General features: G+C 41.6%; 1 protein-coding gene across 5 annotated transcripts in view; it reads left to right on the top strand.

Annotated features, from left to right (window-relative positions):
• The first annotated feature begins 8093 nt into the window (after positions 1–8093).
• ALS2 (alsin Rho guanine nucleotide exchange factor ALS2) overlaps positions 8094–20835 on the top strand; it is a 52169-nt gene continuing 39427 nt past the window's right edge. For 2 of the 5 annotated variants that reach the window (XR_014795816.1, XM_084893164.1), the window contains exons 1-3: positions 8094–8180; positions 19676–19754; positions 20433–20587. Coding sequence is in view for 4 of the 5 variants with exons in the window: in XM_084893164.1 (XP_084749290.1) it covers positions 19735–19754; positions 20433–20587 (175 nt within the window). In the remaining variant the exon portion in view is untranslated. Of the gene's footprint in view, positions 8181–19660; positions 19755–20432; positions 20588–20835 lie in introns of those variants that run through there. The other 3 variants (XM_084893163.1, XM_084893161.1, XM_084893162.1) reach the window with 2 other exon arrangements.

Below are 20835 nucleotides of genomic sequence, written 5' to 3'. Positions count from 1 at the left end.
GTGACTCCACCTCGGGCAAACGCTCAAAATTACACCCGTCCTTTTATAAGAATCTTTTTGCCTAACCCCACCCCGTTGCTTCATAGGTTTATTCCTCCACCTGCCTTTATCGCACACTTAAGCCTAGCAGTTACTAGGGCTGGACAAACCAGACATGGCCCCAAGTCTCTAAAGCTTAAAGGGTTTAACCAGCTTTTTTAAAATCTGTGCAAACCGATTAGGCCTCTTCCCCTCAGGACTCCTGTGCCCGCCCCAGCCCCCAGCCCCCAGCCCCCAGCCCCCAGGATCCCCTACCAGGGGAGGGCCTTCAGTGACAGCCAGGGAAAGTGACGGACCCCGAGAAAGAAAGTCCATTAAAAAATTAACTAAGAGATAGGAAGCGGGGAGGGGAGGAGGAGCAAGAGGCAGAGAGAGGGAGAAGGAAGGAAGGGAAGAAAGAAGAGGGGGGAAAAGGTTAGCCTGGGGCTTCCTCACTGCTTCCCACCAGTGCCTGGATTGGGATAAGGCAGAAAGGGATACACACACACACACACACACACACACCTTGGTAATGAAGACAATAATAATAATAATAATAATAATAATCTTAATGCAATATTTTTAAATGAAAATGAAAATGAATGTTAAAAATCCATGGTGAACAAAGTACAGTAGCAGTATTTATTTATTTATTTATTTATTTATTTATTTATTTATAGCAGCATTTTAAATAAAACCGAGCTACTCCAGCTTGTTTTATGATCTGTGCAAAGGGAACAGTCAGGGCTTTCCAATCAGCCGTCGGGTCCACCCAGTGGCTGCAGGGATTCCCTCGCTTCTGACCTCCGACCCTGCCCGGGGGGTGGGGCAGGCGGGTTTCTGAGGGTTGACAATGGTGTGTGAGTAGATTGGCAACAGGGGGTTTTACTTATAGATGTTTTTCCAAACTGTTAGGCTTTTATTAACTTTTTCCTATTGATTCCAAATATGAGAAGCTACTTTGATCCACGTATGCATAGGGTGCACGTTTTTCCTGTTGCCTCGGGCTCCAGTGTGGCTGGATCAGCTGTTTCCCGCTAACTACCCCTTCCCCTCTGCCTGCCAGAGCTCCACAACTTCCATCGAACGCTTCGTCCTTGTCCCTTAAAACCTGCTTTTCTTTAAGTGCCAGCATCTATGAAAAAGTACTTAGTACCAAGGGCTTCTCCTCTTTTTTTAATTGTAAAGTATTGCAAAAGCATTGCTTCCTTTTTTTTTCTTTTTTTTTTTTTCATTGCAAATGAACACTAGAGGCCCGGTGCATGGAAATTCACCGGGTGGGGGGTCCCTCAGCCTGGCCTGACCCCTCTCACAGTCCTGGAGCCCTCAGAGGTGGGAGGCAACCCAGCAATCAGGGGAAGGCAACACCCCCATCACACCTCTGCTGCTGCCACTGCTGTTAGCGCAAGCCTCCGCCAACCCTGGTTACCTGAGTCTCGGGTGGCCCTGGGTGGCTGGGCAGCCGTCATCCGAGGCTTGCCTGTGCCTCGGGCTGGCCCTGGGCGGGTAGGAGGCTGAGGGGACTGAGGGGCTCTGGAGGCAGGCACATGGAGTGGCCAGAACTGCCTGTGCGCCTGCCACCCAGGCAGGGCTGAAGGGAAGGGACTGGGAGCCACCATCTTGTGGCTGTGAGTGCTGCCATCTTTGAGGGTGTGGCAGTTCATTAGCATATTCCCTCCTTATTGGCTGGGGCACAACCATCTTTGTGAGGGCATGATGGTCAATTAGCATATCTCCGCTTTATTAGATAGGATCATAAATCACATAACATTTGTAGATTAGTCCAGGAACAAATACAGTATTTACTTCACTGTTTCTATAGGAAAACATGTTCTAAGTTTCAAACTCACTTGCAAATAAATACTTGGGATGCTATTTTTTGTAGGTTGGGCCTAAATGCTTTTTTTTAAATGTTTACACTTTATATGTTATACACTGTAATACATACACAAAAAAGAGGCCCTTGGGCCAGAACTGCTGTTCTTTATTTTTAGCACACCACAAAAAAAAAAAAAAAAAAAAAAAAAGACTGTAATGCCCAGCTTGAGAAGTATATGTTACATGTGGGAGCCCCTTTCACATCCCGCGTGGTTCAGGGTTCGGGTTCAGGGTTCGGGTTCAGGGTTTGGGTTCTGGAGAAGGCCGCACACAAATGAAAAACACTAGAGAAATATTCATTTGGAATATTGGGGGCCAGGCAGGAGCCCGCCTCTAGTGGGAGGACTATGGCTTTGCTTTGGCCTTGCTATCCCTTTTATTGAGACTATGGGATACACCCATAGCCCTTAGGCAGGCAATTCCAGTAACAGGCAGATTATCTTATCAGTAAGGATTGACGTGATTATTTGGTGGGGAAGTTGCCTCAGTTACCATTGTCTTAAATAGATAGGGAGTGGTTGGCTCTGACCTTTCAGAGTTTCAAGGTTGACCAGCCTTCCACATCTTTCTATTAGTGAGACAATGATCGGTTTCCGGCAGTTACATAAAAGTAACTCAGATATAGAAGAATATGTAGATATTTACATTGTATTAAAATATACTTGCTTTAGTGGTTACTTATATGTCATAATGCGAGATTTATGAACATGCGCCTCAACAACGCTCATACAGCTTCATGCTTCCATTCTAAAAATAAGTCATCATTTGCTTACCTACATCTAGTGATTAGTCATTCAATCCACTAATTCCATTTGGTATGAGCTGAGTAGAAGCATTTCTATTTAAATCATTCCCCACAATTACAATATGCCACCAGCAGGTCTTTGCTCCTCATTTGGTTCATTATCTTCTTGCATGAAGTTCAGCCACATAGGAAAGTGCTCCCAGATGTCAACAAGAGTTGGGCGCCCCTGTTCTAAAACCTCAACCACTCGGAATCTCAGCATCCAATTTTGAAAACAAAGGTCTAAGTTGTTTAAACTCCCCTTTTTAAGGTGGGATAGAGAAATGTAATCGAATTCAGTAAGAATAAAAAGTGTAACACACACATACACACAACCTCTATTTCAATGGTTAGATAGAATACGATAACAGGCTACAACTACACTTTAAAAGCCCAAAATATTTTCCTTTAAAACACCTTTTTGATCATTTCTGTTTAAATGTCCTCAAAGGACCCCCACCCCCCACCCCCAATGGAATCCGTCTACATTCCTGGGCTTGGCTCTGACACCCTGACTATACCTTGCCCCGCCCATCCCAATTCCCTAATCATCCACATACCGTCATGGCAGCGCACCAGTAGCCTCACTGTCCAACCAACCTTCCTTGCTGTTCTATTTCTCATCTGACACGCTCCTCCCTTGGCGGTCTCTACCCCTCCTTCAAGGCCTAGCTGAGGTTCCATCTTTTCTCTGAACCTTTCCTTACTTCTCTGGTTCTCCCCTCCTCTACCCCATCTCCTGAGAGGCTGAGCTCCTGGATCTGATTGTCTGAACTGTGCTCCCTCAGGACTAATTTCACGGTTCTCCTTGAAAGTTAGTAAATGCATTCTCTGAGACTATGAAGTTTATCTATGCTCCTTTCAGACTCCTAACACATGGCTGTTAAAGTAAATAGTAGCATTTATATGTGTGTGAAGCAACCCCCATCCCACACATATACACACACACACGGAGGATGGGGGCCTAGAACCAGTGTTTACTTCTTGTTTTTGTGACCCCACTTTGAGCACATCCCTGTCCACTGCCCTCCACGAGTCTTAGTTTCTAATGCCAGCCTTCACTGAGCCTGTTACTTCTGTTACTCTCTATCATCTCTTTTTTGAACCCAACTTTTTAAAAATATATATATTTTATTGATTTTTTTACAGATAGGAAGGGAGAGAGATAGTTAGAAACATCAATGAGAGTCATCGATCAGCTGCCTCTTGCACACCCCCTACTGGGGATATGCCCGCAACCAAGGTACATGCCCTTGACTGGAATCGAACCCGGGACCCTTCAATCCCCAAGCCGACGCTCTATCCATTGAGCCAAACTGGTTTTGGCCGAACCCAACTTTTTATCTTAGTCCTAAATCCTCTATTCACCACCTTGATCCCGTGGGAGTTCGTGTGTGTGTGTGTGTGTGTGTGTGTGTGTGTGTGTGTGTGGAGGGGGGTGTGGTGGAATGAGAATTTGGAGTTTGGAGATCTAGATTTGGAGACCTGGGTGTGGGTCCCTCTGCCACTTAGAGTAGTTGGGTTAACCTGGAAAAGTCAGTGGGCTTCAGTTTGTTCCTGTGTATTTTAGGAATAATTATACCCATCATGAGTTGTTTTAAGGATAACATACACATGTGAAGAATTTTGCAAATAATATATTGTATTGCAATATTATCTAAATTAGGCTATCATTGCCTTCCATAGGCACCATGTCCCCCTCCACACACACTCACTCAGACACACACACACACACACACACACACACACACACACACTCTCTCTCTCACACACTCATGCCTGGATTGTTCCAGGGCATCCAATCCTTTTGACCTTTGAGTCTAGGAGGATCCTTGTTATCTGACTTTTAAGAACAAAAAAGTGGGAGAATCACTCCTCAGTTCGTCCAGCGGATAATCAGCCAGAAGACTGGAGCTAGCACCAGCATCAGGCAGGAATTCAGGCAGGAATTCAGGCAGGTCCTGGTGAAGCTGTTCTGCACCACTGGCATTCGCTGGTGCCAATCCTTCGGCTGCCCTTGGCCAGGAACTGGGCTGACATGGAAGGAACTTGAGGGCTTCGCTCACATTCTGGCACCTGAATGAACTTCCAGGTGGCTTATCTCTACACGTTCTCTTACCAATCTGGGATATTGCTGAAGCTTCTTTAGGGCGGCAGCTGGCTTCTCAGAGGGAGATCTGGAAGCTGCCAGTTTATTTAAGGAATTAATTCATTAGCCCCAGAACTTCATTTCTGCCACATTCCATTAGTTAAAAAACAACAACAACAAAAACCACAAGCCTAGGCCACGATCAGGGGAAGAAGAAATAGATTCCATCACTGGCTGCCAAGAGTGGCATTTGCATACATGAATGGAGGAACTGATGGCGCCATCTCTGGAGACTCTCGTCCACACCAGGAGAGTGCACGTTCCATGAGAACAGGGACTCTTGGCCTGTTTCTTTTCGTTATCATGTCTCCCTAGTGCCTAGAACAGTGCCCAGCACAGTGTAAGTGTGGATTATATACTTATTTAATCTGAGAATTTTAGGGAAAAGTGAAAGAGTCTAAAAGTGTAGGAGGAAAACCCAGGAGTGTGTCCCAGAAGTCTAGAACAATAAGAGAGAAAGGAAGATAAGACTACATAGTTTTTTCATGTTTCAAAAAATAAGTAAAAAGTATATTCAAGCCATATTTGTAAAGTTACAAGTTCAAGCAGTGCAATATTGCATAGAATAAAAAGTGAGTTTTCCTTCCACTTTTGTTTCCAATTCTCCTTGGCATTAGTCACTTGGCATTAAAAGTATGTGTTTTTAATGTTTTTAAAGAGAGAAACAGAAACATCAATTTTTAAAAATATATTTTTTATTGACTTCAGAGAGGAAGAAGGAGGGAGGGAGAGAGAGAGAGAGAGAGAGAGAGAGAGAGAGAGAGAGAGAGAGAGAGAGAGAGAGAAACATCAATGATGAGAGATAATAATTGATTAATGCCTCCTGCACGCCCCTTACTGGGGATCTAGCCTACAACCTGGGCATGTGCCCTTGACCAGAATCTATCTTGGGACCCTTCAGTCTGCAGGCTGATGCTTTATCCACTGAACCAAACCGACTTGAGCGAGCAGGAAAAAAAAAATCAATTTGTTATTCTATTTATTAATGCATTCATTGGTTGCCTCTTATTTGTGCCCTGACCAGGGATCAAACTTACAATCTTGGTGTATCAGGAGCATGCTCTAACCAACTGAGCTGCCCAGCCATGGATGGCTAGTCATGGTTTAATGTGTCCTTTCAGAGGACACATGTCTCTCTCTCTCTCTCTCTCTCTCTCTCTCTCTCTCTCTCTCTCTCTCTCTCTCTCTTTCTCAAAGTCACGCATACACAATTACTGGAATACAATACACGTGACTCAGTATCTGGTATTTTTTTCTCTTAACAATTTTAACTTCTAGATTAGGGGTGTCGAACTCAATCAGAGAAGGGGTCAAAATCTAATATCCAGCCTAAATCGCGGGCCCAATGGTTTACTGAACAGTCATAAACTGACAATGTCATAAACTGACAGCGGAGTGCAGTGATGACAGCGCGGTGCGGGCCACATTGCAAGGCCTGGCGGGCTGGATTTGGCCCGCGGGCCTTGTGTTTGACACATGTGTTCTAGATCATTCCATATCAATATAGATAGATTCATTCATCCATTTAAATGGCTGCATAAAATGTTTTGATTCTTAGACTGATTCATTAGATTCCAAAAGTAGAAGGTGACTACTGGTGTCGGTAGACAAAAAGTAAAGATTATAGAAAGGGATAGGAGAGAGTGGGAAAGAAAAGGAGGTTGCTAAAGAAATGAGGACAGAGCCCTAAGCGGTTTGGCTCAGTGGATAGAACCTCGACCTGTGGACTGAAAGGTTCCAGGTTTGATTCAAGTACCTTGGTTGCAGGCACATTCCCAGTAGGGGGTGTGCAAGAGGAAGCGGATCAATGTTTCTAACTCTCTATCTCTTTCCCTCCTCTTTGTAAAAAATCAATAAAATATATATTTTTTTAAAAAAAAGAAATGAGGACAGAGGATAAATATATTAAAAGACGGGTTAGGCAGGAACAGGCTCATATACTGAAGAATAAGAGTAAGAGAGAGGTGGAGATTGAAATGCACAAAAGGAAGGGATAATACCAAAGTCTCTAAAGGGATTGGAAGGGATTTGGGGTTCAAGTGGCCAGATTCACCTAGAGAGGACAGAACACCTCTTCTCAGAAGGAAAGGAAGGGCTTCAGGTAGGTTTTGTAACAGTGGCTGGTGGGAGCTAAGGAAATTCCTTCGCAGTGGTCTCATTTTCTTCAGAAACGTAGGAGACAGAGTGTTTCATTTTTACCAAAGGGCTGGGGTGGATAGAATTCAGTGAGAAGTTAGGAGAGTGAGTGTTGGAAATAGTCGGGGGCCGGGAATAGCAGAATATCTGAGTAGCAATTTGGAAAAGACTGTTTTAGGCTTAACAAGGTTGCCCGGTCCCACGGAAGTCCCGACTGAAGTTGGAGACGCTGGTGTGCACGGGTGCCAGTTCACTGGTTATGCGATTTCCAGCACTGGTGTAGAGTAGGCAAGGTCGGTTTAATTGCTACAGGTTCATGGGTTTGCAGGCGGGCGGAGGCTCAAGACCCCTGAGCTGAGGGTATCAGTGAACGTGACAGACCATTTTCGGCCAGGAGCTCCGGACCCTGACTGCCCACCTGCCATCGGTGGCCCGGGTACAAGTTTGCAGCAGGTGCAGCCAAGGCACGCAGCCTCGCAGCAGAGGGAGCTTCCGCACGGCTCCCGGAAATCGTGCGGGGTCTCGGGTGCGATTTGAGGGGCCGTGGCTGCGGAAAGCAAACGGGTTTTACTCTTATTACATAGCGGGGTACCTTGTGGGAATCGCAGGAGAGGCCAATTCATTCCCTCCCTCCCGCCCGCCTCCGTCCTTTGGGGTTGCAGCGAAGTAGTGAAAACCGTGGACAGCGGGGCCAACCCGCGCCAAAGGCGATGACGTCATTCGCGGGAGCGGAAGAGACCACCGTTAGGGTGCAGCCCGAGGAAGCGCTTTGCAGAGATGTTAGCCTTTTCGCTGTAAAGAGTAGCAAACTGACCCTTCTGATTCCTGCAGTGTGAGGCGGTCACACAATGAATGCAGCTCCCAATTGCTCTGCCCCTAGTAGTTAGTTTCCATAGCACCAGCAACGGGGTAGTGAGGCCCCCCAAGTTACGTCATTGACCTCAGAACCGGGAGGGAGCCCCGGGAGCCCCGCCCCACGGTAAGGGAGGGACAGACCTACTGAAGCTCTATTCCGCAGTGCGCAATGCCTCTTGGATAATTTTGACCCCTACCAGGCACCGTCGGCCTCTGACCCCGCCTACTTCCCACTCGCTCGTCGCCTACTGGCCCGCGGCCGCCTAAGGCCCCGCCCCCGTGAATCAGCTGATCTCGCGGTGTTGTTGGGCTACAAGCTCGCCGGGGATGCAGACCGCGGCGCCGCTGGTGGAGCGTCAGGTGAGGCGGATCGCGTCCCGGGGCGGCCTCGGCGCCTGCGGGCGGGCTGGCCCGGGCCTCCGGTGTGCGGGAGGCGGGGGTCCGGGTGGGAAGCGGAGGCGCGGGGCCCGCGATCGCGTTGCGGGGACCCACAAAGACAGCGCTCGCGCTTCCCACGCCGGCACCCGACCGACGGCGCCCCTTCGCCCGGGCCCCAGGTTCTTCCAAGTCGCCACCTTCTCTCCCTCCCCGGACGGGGCGCCCCTGCGGTGGTCTCAGCCGCGTGAAGTGCCTTCACGACCCCCCTCTTCCCGGCCGCACCCACGCTCCTTCCCCCCATTCATTCATGAGGACCTACTGAATGCTCACGCCTAGTGCTGAGCTCAAAGTCCCCGGTCCCCGGCCGCGAACCTGGGAGAGGGTACGCGGCGGCTGTGCCCCGGGAAGCAGATCGCCGAAGAGAGGGGTGATCAGGGTTTTGGTGGCTTGAAAAGGCGGTTTCGGACAAAGAAAAGTGACTTGGATGTGAAGAATTAGTAGATTAGCCAAGTCCTGTCGTATGTAAAATGATCTGCCCGAGGGCGCTAAGTTCTTTTGAGAAGCGACGACGGGACGTAAACAGGGGCTGTCTGAGGAAATAGCCCTGGCGCTGGGATGGGTGCTCGTCGGTGACAGGGCTGCTTTGGAGGCAGACAACTATGTGCTGGCAGGAGAGTTGTCCCAACTCCCGCGCAGGAGGCCTTGGATGCTGAGGAAGAGGGAAAACAATCTCCTATTCCAGGAACTGTGTTCTCGTTCTGGTTCAGGGTGGGAAAGGCTCACATGCTTACCCTTCGTCTACTGCCTTTCAGATTTGTGGGAGGCTGTGACTGTTCCCTCGGAGGCTTTCCGATGTGTGTTTATGATGAACAGTCAGCAAACTTTATTGGTCCAATATTTTTTTCAGTTCGTCATTGGTATGAATGGTTTGGAGTGACCACCTTTGGGTTATTGAATACATAAAGAACTTAAAAGCAGTGGAAATTTTGCTTTCGCAGTAAATTGCAACATTTTAACCTTGTTAATAAAAGCAGAGTGGTTAAGATCCTAGGATTTGGATCTGGATATACATCCACTTATATTGGGAAAATTACTTAACTTTCCTGTCTCATTTTCTTTATCTTTAAGTTGAGGTCAAAGTACCTTCCTTCCTCAGAGTAGTATCTTTACATTTGATAGCTCATGTATCAATTTATTATAGTGCCTGGCACCTGGTAAATGTTCAATACATACTAGTTATTTTTATAATTATTAATTTCTTCTTTCACTATGTCATGACCCAAAATTACATTTTTATTTATTTATTTATTTATTTTACTAAATGGTGGGAAAGAGAACTAAATATTTTTAGAAAAGAACTATAATTCACTTTTAAAAATCAAGGGATAGTTTCCAGATAATTTTATGGTTCAAAGACTTATAGTTAGAGAAGATATGATTTCAGGATTATCTGTAGTAACTTTGGAATCCATAAGGGCATTTAAAGATGCTAATGGAATCTATACCTCTTTCAAACTTAATACTTAGTTCTCAAACTGTGATTACTATTGACAGGCTTATAACTATAACAAAAAAGTTCAAAAGCTGTTTCACAATATTAACATTTAAAAAGATATGACGAAGAAAGTAAAGTACTAAACAGACTTTTTTTTGAGGGGGGGGAAGATTTGAGTGGCATTATATAAGCCTCTTAAAAAAAAAAAAATTTAAGCAATGTTAACTGGAATCCCTTTTCTCCAAAGCTCAGCTTTTCACAATTTAGATTGTGATTTGAAACACTTTGAACAGTTTGAAGCAAAGGACTTAATGCTAGTAAGAACACTCCTGACACCCGATTTTAGTTTTTGTGTGGTTAGTTGGAAGATAACTATTAATCGTTTGTCTTTTCATGAAAAGACTCGGGTTTAATGTAATATTGCCGGGTCCGTTTTAAAATTATTTCCAAAGAGTATGACTGGCTTGTAAACACCTTCTATAATCTGTATGAATGTGAGACTAAGGTATGAGTGGTGGTTTTTGAGCTGGTGTGAAAGGCCTGCTTTGATGTAGTAGTGTGAGGTTGTGTCCCTTTCTCAGACACTCAGGAATGCTGTGAGGATTTTAATGACTTCTAAATCATTTAGTGGTTTTATAACTTTATGGAATTAAATCTGCCACGTATTCCAATTGTACTAGGGACACACATTTTTCTGGTAGAAATTTTTTAAAAACATTTTTTTTTCTTTTAACTCTTCTTTATTGATGATCAAACAGTTCAGTCATCAGTAATAAGAGAGTAGTAGGTTTTATAGGGTTTCAGTCCTTAAGAAAATGAATGGTATCCACAAATAAATTACAGTAAACTATGATTTGGAGCTGCTTAGTATTGCATTTATTTTCCTGTCCTCATCACCTGTTTATATATGTAATGGTGGTGTCTTTACATTGCTTTTTGTGTGTTTTTTAAATCCTCACCCTAGGGTATATTTATTGATTTTTAGAGAGAGAGGAAGAGAGAGAGAGAGAGAGAGAGAGAGAGAGAGAGAGAGAGAGAGAGAGAGAGAGAGAGAGAGAGAGAAAGCTTCAATGCGCCCTGACTGGGAATTGAACCTGCCTGCAACCTTTTGGTGTGTGGGATGATGCTCCGACCAAATGAGCCATGCCAGCCAGGGCTAGAGTTCCTTTTTCACTGTAGAGTTCTTTTGTGAAAAAAATGGATAATTCTCTCATCTCCTATGGAGCTCTTTGTGAATTATGTGTAGAGAGATTAGCTTTAGTCTCATTAATTACACAAATTGATCGTCTCATGTTTCCCTTAATGATCACATTATTTTTTTTTTTCCTGAGTCATCATATAGTTCACATGACCTCTATATTAGGAAGGTAGTGGTTATGATACGGTTATAATACCCTGGTTATTATTTAACAGGAAAGGAGTAAAGGGAAGACCAGATAATACAGGCATGCCATTTATACAGCTTTGATAATTTAACACTCTCTAAGTCTTGATTGATGAGGGAAGGGATTGGACAAAGGCAATTTAGATACGTGCCCAATAAGGTCTGAGTGACATGGGAAAGTGCCTACCTGTCTGTCAATCACACCTGGGAACAGGTAATTGGCCAGAATAGGCGTGGCCACTGCAAGGGGGGTGTGTGTGAAACTTCTGAGCAAAGGGAATTCTCTCTTGGCTCTTGGTTCTCTCTCTCCTATGCTGGGCTTCTGGCTTTCCTGTTGCAGGGGGTGTGCTCTCCTGCATTCACCCACGTGACACATAGCCATGTGGGCTCCACACATGGATTAATGGACTTTAATTAGCCTGATGCTGAACTCGACCCAGCTGCAATTTGGAAAGGAAGCTCTGGACACTGGCTTTGCTTCTGGCTCTACTGGAACCCCAGCTGCACCTCTTTCAGGACTGGGTTAAGGGACAGGGGACTTTGCAACCCGAGAAACATAATTTCAGGCCAGTAAAAGCCATTTATCCCCCCAGGCGAGTCTTAGGAACTTCTTTTTCTAAAGATATATTGCAAGAGCCATCCCACTCTCACCAGTGATGGGGAAATTGGAGCCACTAACTTCTCTGGTAATATTAGTTAGACCCAATATTGGCATCTGGGTGAGCTTCCTTCCTTCCTAAACGTTAACTAAACTTGGGGCAACTGCCCAAATAAACATGTAGCAAAGATGATTATAGCAGCTCTTAAAATGGCAATAAAGTAGAACAATTCAGCTGTACTTCAGTAGGAAAATGTATAAACTATGGTTTATTTATACAATGGAATACTATCCCCTAGTACGAATGAATGAACTAGATCTGTGTTCATCAACATGGATACATCGCATGTACATAATATTGAGTGGAAAAAAGATATATATAGTGTGATGTACTTATATAGAGCTTTAAAGTAATACATGATACATTGCTTGTTGACATACATGTATCTAATGAAAGTACATAAAACATAAGAACAAACAGAAATAAGGCATATTAACTCTGGCCAAGAAAGGTTTGTATGAGGCTCCTTCAGATCTCTAGAAGTTTTTCTTCTATTTTGAAGAACTCAAGCAAATATGAAAATATGTTAATATCTGTTAAAACTGAGCGACCTGTCTGGTACATGGATTTTTTTTCTCTTACAGATTTATGTATGATTAAGAGAGTTTGTGAGCCTAGCACTTTTAACATTTTTATTTATAATCAGGGCTCTCGCCCAGTAAGCTTTCTTTATTTTACTTCCTAGTCTCAAAGCAGTCGGCTCTGGAAAAAGTTATTTTTCTCCTGCAATGTGTGCCTGTGAAAGCTTTTCTAAGAAGAGGCAGACCAATTATTTAGTCAATTTTACTTTGCTGTTTGACTTGTGCTCCTGGGAAAATGCTTTTCTTAGGATATGAGAAATGATCTTTCTTAAAAGGCTGCATGGGAATTTAAATTTTAAAGACTCTTGGGAAATACAGGCATATACTGATCATGAACTCTTTAAAGTATTGCAGAGCAGATTGACAGAGTAACTCAGAGACAAAATTACTACCTGGTCATTAACACTTAAAGTTTGAGTTGATGACATTTTGTATAATGTGGTAAGCCTGAGTTTATACTGTGAATGCAGGTGTCTTTGTTATTGCTCTTAAGAAAATAATTCTCTCTTTACATGTATTAATAAGTGAACATGATGACAATATGTTAAGTGGTTGAGTAATGAATAGTAAATTTAATAGCCGATCCCTAATGTAGCCTCAGAATTTAAACTTGTGAGTTAAACAGTATTTCCATTTCTAATCAAGAACACTGTTACTAGCATTTTAAAAATAAGTGAAACTTATAACTCCAGAGCAGTATTTTTTTGTTATCTATTCTTCCTATTCAATTATGTGGCCCCCTGATGATCTTAAATTAAGCATTTGGATGTTACTGATTGGTTAAAATAAGCCAATATACTTTGAACTGTATTTCTGTAATATTGCCTTTAAAAACATTGGCCATTTTAATAAAAGAATAATAGCAAAATATTAAAGGGATAAACAGTTTGTGTCATAAATTATACTGCAACATGTAATAACAGGGATAAATTATTGCAGTACCTAGGAATTTGAAATTCAGTATTATAATATCAAAATGTTTCATGGGGAATTTAGTAGTCTGAAAAATTTCATTTTTAAAAGATGCAGTAAGTACAAAAAGGAGCTAATGGGCATTGCTGGGCCTTTATCCCCACACCCCACCCCAACCCCATGTAACCTCCCCTCCGTGGTAATATCCATTTTAAAGTGTGCAGTTTTAATAATTTTCAAGGTGAAATTTAGCAGGCCATATAAGAGAGCCTAGCATCCCTGATTGCACCAAAAACTGTCTCATGTACTAAAGAGAAAGAGACTGTTCTTTCCTGGATTGTCTGACACTTGTGAAGTGATAGGAAATATAAGTGATTTTATTGTTAGAAAATACATTAGCAAATTATGTATGTTTCTACTAGGAGATGTCACTTCCCTTTTGTGTCTGATACTGACTTATTACAAGCTCCAGAAATCTTCTGTATCATTTGGAAGTCTGTGGATTTGAACTTAAAATCAAGGACTGTCTTCCACTGACTCAGCTTGTACCTGGTGGTTGCTGTGGGTACAAGAATATACTGATGAGTAAGTTATAGTTTCTAACCTTTAGGAGTTTATAATATATTTTGAATCAATGGATTAGTAAGTGCATTATCTCATTAATAACAGCATTGTAAATAACAAGTACTTTTAGGCCAGCCTACTGACTTTGTTGAAAGTATACATTTACTGAATCCCTGAACTCTGGGTCAGGATTTAAGGGGTTGGTCGGCTCCTACAGTGGAATCAGGCAGTGCTTCCACTGCATTAATTAAGGCTGAGAGGGCTGGAATTCAGAGAGGCCTTGACCTTTGGTAGTCGTTGGTTTGTCAAGATGTCACTGCAAGTTGAGTGTTGCTTGACCTTAAGTAGTGTTGGAGATGGCTTCTGTGGCAGGATATTCAGGAAGTAGCAGTTGTTGGTGTTTAGATTAGCTGTAAGTCGGGCATTTGAGTCCAAAGTTGCCTTAATCTATGTGTAAACATAAGTAAACATTTATTAAGCATGTGCCATGTGTAGAGTACCAGAGAGTCTTAAATTGTTGTTTACCAAACTCACAGTATAAACTCTACATTGCAATGAAATATAGTCATATTTTAAAAATAGAGTGTAAGTGACTGCATGAAATCTGTAGTAGTTTTATATTGGGTTTACTCTATGTCCAAATTCCTTTCAGGGTATTCTGATACAGTTTGCTTCTCTATTATTTTTATTGTCTTTCTTAATGTCTTATTATTCTGAACACTAATATTACATTTATAACTACAATTATTTTACTATTTTAACCAATACACCTATTTTAAACCAGTAAGTGATAGGAAAAGACAAGAAGGGCCCAACTTTACTAGTGTAAGTTAGCTTTCTGTATGTTGAGGGTACTGTCTGCTTTACATAGTCATTCTAGTGAGAAAGACAGAACACACCAGTATGTCAACTCCTTAACGGCGGGAACTTGTTTGTATATTGGCCTAGTCTGTCTATAGTTATTTATTGAGTACCTGTTACATATCAGGTCTGAGTTAAACAGCAGGGATATAATAAGAGAATAAGATATTATTGGCTCCCATGGCAGTTCTAAATCAGCAAACCTGGAACATAGTAAGTGCAAAAAATGCACATGGTTTTATTTTATTATTTTTTAATTTCTTTATTAATGCACATGGTTTTAGTTGTTGAAATTTAAGCATTTGAAAGTTAGTATATCCATGACTTACAAATTTACCTTTCACTGCATTATTAAGGCAAAAGGACTTTATCCGGAGAATAAAGACTCCTGCATGATTTGATTTTCACTGTGAATTTGGGATTATAATCTACTGACACATTTCTGTTCTCATTTAAAAATTATTTATATTCTGCCTTGTTCCTAAAAATATTAAGGCACTTTACAAAAATGTGTAAATATGGCAAGATAAAATAAACAATGAATGGAGCCAGGCGTGAGGTTAGGACACATATCACACATACTGTGAAGTCCTAGTCACATTATATGGATTGTATCCTCCCACTACAAAATCTGTGATCCTGCCTATATCTTTAGCTGTGGTTTCCTTTTTAAAATGTAGATCCTTCCTTTGGTGAAAGATCAACCCACCACACATGTTCCTATTTCACTTTGTCCAGGACTTGGTTCTGCCAAGTTCTGTACTTTTGGATTTCCCACTTCAGAATTGTCTCTCTTTACTCTTCCCATTTCAGTAAACAGCATCACCAACATACAGTTGTTCAAGGCAGAACCTAAAGATAATTTTTGATACCTCCTTCTCTCCTATCCCCCCCCATGTCTAAAACATAATCAAGTCTTAGTTGCCCTACTCCTCTTCCTCCTTCTTCTCTCCCTCCCCCACTGCCCCCTCTTTCTTCTTCAATAGCACCCTTCAGCATTTCATGTAATACTAGTTTGGTGGTGATGAACTCCTTTAGCTTTTTCTTGTCTGTGAAGCTCTTTTTCTGACTTTCAATTCTAAATGTTAGCGTTGCTGGGTAATTTTGGTTGTAGATCCTTGCTATTCATGCCTTTGAATATTTCTAGCCACTCCCTTCTGGTCTGCAAAGTTTCTGTTAAAAATCCACTGACAGTCATATGGGTGCTCCCTTGTAGGTAACTAATTACTTTTCTTTTGCTACTTTTAAGATTCTCTCTTTGTCTTTAACCTTTGCCATTTTAACTATATGACGGTTGTCTTGGTGTGGGCCTCTTTGGCTTTATCTTGTTTGGGACTCTGCATTCTGGACTTGTAAGTCAATTTCTTTCACCAGGTTGGGGAAGTTTTCTGTCAGTATTTCTTCAAGTAGATTTTCACTATCTTGCTCTTTCTCTTTTCCTTTTGGCACCCCCATGATGCAAATGTTGGTACACTTGAAGTTGACCCAGAGGCTCTTTACACTGTCTTCATAGTTTTGGATTCTTTTTTCCTTTTGCTCTTCTGATTGGGTGTTTTTGCTTCCCCATATTCCAAATTGCTGATTTGATTCTCTCACATCCTGTACTCTACTGTTTATTCCCTGTAAATTATTCTTTATTTCAGTTAGTGTATTCTTTATTTCTGACTGGTCCTTTTCCATGTCTTTGATGTTCTCATTAAGATCCTTGAAATTCTCACTAACTCCCTTAAAGTTCTCAGTAAGATCCTTGAGCATTCATATAACCATTGTTTTGAACTCTGTGTGTGATAGTGTGCTTGCTTCCATTTCATTTTGTTCTTTTTCTGGAGATTTATCCTGTTCTTTCATTTGTGACATGTTTCTTTTTCTCCGCATTTTAACTGCTTCCCTGTGTTTGTTTCTATGTATTAGGTAGAGCTGCTATGTCTCCTGGAATTGATCTTACGTTGTAAGTGTCCTGTAGAGCCCAGTTGCTTAGCATCCCCAGTGACCTGAGCTGGGCACTCTTAAGTGCACCCCTTTGTGGGCTGTGTGCCCTGTGTTGTAGTTGAGCCTTGATTGCTGTTGGTGTCACTGGGAGGAATTGACCCCCAGGCCAGTTGGCTTTGAGGACCAGCTGTGACTACAGCAGAAGAGCTGCTGTGCAGAAGACACCCCTATTGAAGCAGGACTTGCATCAGTGGGGCTTTGGTGTTCACTGAGTCTGCCCCTTGGGTGTGTCACTCATGGATGTGTAAGTTGTAATCTGGCATGGTCTAAAGCTGTCCATTGGGTGCACTGGCTCTGGGGCCTCCTGTGAGGTGCAAAGTCAGCCACTGTCTATGCTCTGCCTGGGGCCACTTTGTGATATAAGTTTCCCATAATGTTTAGCTGCAATATTCCTTTTTAGTTATGTTTCTTTTGCAATTTTTTTCTCTTTCTCATTGCTGTATTTGAGTTTCAGGCAGACATTTCTTGGAAGTCAAACATTAAACACAATTAAGACAAAATGAGATAGATCTGTAAAAACTGATACAGAAAGATATCTATGAGTAGTATGTTAGGTAACTTTCTGTTGCTACTGTAGCAAATTGCTACACACTTAGTGGCTTGAAATAACACAGTTATTATCTTACATCTCTTTAGGTTAAAGTTCAACAATTTTCTCGGGGCTGAATCCAAGGTGTCAGCAGGGCTGCATTCAGTTCCGGAGGCTCTGGGAAATGACCTCCTTCCTTACCTTTTAGCTTCCAGAGGCCACTGTTTATGTCCCGCCCAATCTTGAAAACCATCTACGTAGCATCTCTCTCACCCTGCTGCCATCATCACATCTTTCTCTCTCTGCTTCTCCCTCCCTCTTCCACTTTTAAGGACTCTTGTAATTACATCGGGTCTGCCTGGATGACCGGATAGGCTCCCTGTCTTAAAGTTAGCTGACTAGCAACCTTGATTTCCTTTTGTCAAGTAACCTAACATATTCACAAGTTGTGGGTAATAGGACAAGGGCATCTTTGGGACCATTGTGCCTACCATGTATAGTCAGTAACAAAAGAAAGTTGTAACACAGTTTGTAGCGTTTTAATTTCATTTGGATTTGAAAAAATGAGTGAGTGGTGGTGAGAAACCATATGGTGTAAGGTGAAAACCTCTTTTAAAAGGCTCTGTATTTAAAAATAGAGCACTGAAAGAGAGTTTGCTGTTTTATTCACTTTACCAAAACATTCTCAACATTTTGAATGTCAGGCATTAGGACAAAATTCAGTTTACATACAGTTAATTAGTTGTAAAGTGTGCTCCTGTACTTCCACACCCTTTTAACTTTAATCAAGGGAACATTACTTCTCTCTCTCTTTTTTTTATATCTTTATTGTTGAAATTATTGCATATGTCCCCTTTTTCTCCCCATTGACCTCTTTTAACCTGCCTCCACCTCCGACTCCAGGCCTTTACCACCCTATTGTCTGTTTCCATTGGTTTTTATGCATATATGCATACAAGTTCTTTGGTTGATTTCTTCCCATTCACCCACCACCCACCTCCGCCTTCCCTCTGAGATTCCGCAGCCGAACAGTTATTTCTTGAGCTCTGATAAGTAAGCACAAGTTAGATCTGGCTTCAGAATTTCTCTGTACACCATGAACTGCACCTTTTACTTAAAGTTAATTACTATCACACCTAAAACTGTCACGTAACGATCATATTTATCAAATTAATAGCATTTATTAAAATTATTCAGATATATCTTTTGTTCACATAGTACCCTTCATCCAAATTTGAATGATTCAAACTCTTTCTAAAATAAGCATTAGGAAGAGGGTAACTTCCTACAGATATACAGATGGGAAACCATAAGAATTCACAGGCAACCTGGAGTAAACAGATGGCTCTTACATCATTCCTGCTGGTAGGGGCTGTTTCAGCACACAGTGGCCAGGTTACATTTTTCTGCAGAGAAATCATAAATTTGGCCCCAAAGTTTTTATGGTTCACACAAATAAAACCTCATTGCCTTTATTTTCATGAGTTTTGGTGTCCTTAAAAATGTGAATTTTTAGTTGAAACGCATTGAGTATTATTGTCTGCCTGTTTATATTTCTATCTAGTTCTTTAAAAAAAAAAATATTTTATTGACTTTTTACAGAGAGGAAGGGAGAGAGATAGAGAGCTAGAAACGTCGATGAGAGAGAAACATCGACCAGCTGCCTCTTGCACACCCCCTACTGGAGATGTGCCCGCAACCAATGTACATGCCCTTGACCGGAATCAAACCTGGGACCTTTTAGTCCGCAGACCGACGCTCTACCACTGAGCCAAACCGGTTTCGGCTCTATCTAGTTCTTAAACAGTAAGTTTCTGAACTGATAGGTCATGATATTTGTACCTTAATTTTTATATAGCTCTTTTCTATTCAGTGGTTGATTTTAAAACATATTTTACTTTTCCCTTTGGGTTCTGGCTTTGAATTGAGGTTGATTTTAGGAAAACACTGCTAGTTCCAATAAATGAAAAGCTTTCTATTTTCGTAATTAACTTTTGTGTGCATTACTGAAAAATGTAAATTAAAATTACTTGATACATTCCTGAAGAGATTTTAAGAATTCTTATTTAATTGGTACTTAAATGTTCGTTTGTTCCAGAGGCACTTAAAAAGCATCCTTAATGTTTTTGAAATGAACTTAACACATTGAGCTTTCAGATTGAACTACTTTCTTTACAATAAAACACAAACCAAATAAGTCCGTTGCCTTGACAAAGTACAGCCTAATTGTAGCTAGTCTTCCTTTGACATTACATTTTAGTCAACAGGCATTTTATATGGGCAGGCTGCGTCTAGATAGTCCTCTTTGGCAGGCAAGATGTGAAATAGTTTAAATAGTTTCACTGCGTATTTATTGCCGAGTGAATGTGCACTTGTTAGAAGGCTGGTTTTTTTGTTGTTGTTTGTTTGTTTGTTTTGTTTTTTAATCTTTGGGATAAAATAGCAAAGCATAGTAAAGCATTCTTTCACTGCTCTCTGTGCTTACCAGTGCTTTGACATTTAGGTCTTTAGATGCTTTTACAAAGAGGAAATGATTTGGTGATGGAGTGCTCCCACTGACCGATGGACTCAAAGAAGGGAAGGTAAGAAACCATTTCTTCTTTCTCCTCTATCCTTGTAGAAAAACACAGAAAGCATGTCCACATATGTGTAGCTTCTTTTCACTTTAATTTTCTTGTTGATAGTTATTAAGTAGGAATAGTGAGTGACATTTGTATTGATTGGTAGAGAAAGATATAGAAATTAAGCTGATTAGGGATAAGCTTTGTTGCTAGTTCCTTTACATTTGGTTATTAAGTTTTTAAAGGCAATTCTAGAACTTAAATGCAATGTGTAGTGAAATATGGATCCCTATTCCTTCTATCTTCCTCATCAAATACTTTGTTACCACACTAAAAACAAAAACTTAAAAGAAAACTCCAACTTGGGGCATGTTATAACTTTAATACCTAAATAAGAAATTAATATATTGAGAAGTTAGGATCTTAACATTTTATGCTACGAAATCATAAACCTTCAAAAAATAACCCAGGTTTTGTTTGCTTCTTAGATAAAGTAATTTGTGGGTTTAGATTATTTTTCACACCTTTTATATGGCTAGTTTTATCTCCACTCATGTGCTAAAGCATAAAATAGGTGCTAGTTAAATAATCTGACCCAGTCTCCTATGTGCTGGTAAAAGGTCCCAATCTCATGACATAGTAGTAGGATACAACTCTGAATTGCAGGAACATGTAAGTGATTTTTCTTCATGTTTGTAGCTCACCAAAGGCAGAAGGATCCAAAGAAAGAGGCCTGGTCCATGTCTGGCAGGCGGGATCCTGCTCTGTAACCCCAGAGAGATTGCCCGGCTGGGGAGAAAGGACTGTTCTTCAGGCGGCCCTGGGAGTGAAGCATGGAGTTCTTCTGACGGAAGGTACTGAAAAGAATGGCTTAGCAAATAGTAACTGAGAGTCCAACCAATGTCTGAGGGTGGGAGAGCAGGAAGAGAGTCACTGGATGCCAGGTGTTTTTAACGAACTTTGCTGGAACCTATATTCTTTTTGTTTTCAAAATATGTTTTTATTCCCTTTATTAGAAATTGGATTAATTATTAAATTTAAGATATATACTTTATCTGAAAACAGATTAATTTTTTTATATTTTTTAAAAATATATTTTTAT

Source organism: Pipistrellus hanaki, assembly GCF_964339955.1.
Source record: "Pipistrellus hanaki genome assembly, chromosome: 8".
In the NCBI taxonomy this organism is placed as follows: domain Eukaryota; kingdom Metazoa; phylum Chordata; class Mammalia; order Chiroptera; family Vespertilionidae; genus Pipistrellus; species Pipistrellus hanaki.
The sequence above is the reverse complement of the archived record's forward strand: the minus strand, read 5'-3'. Positions and strand labels throughout refer to the sequence as shown.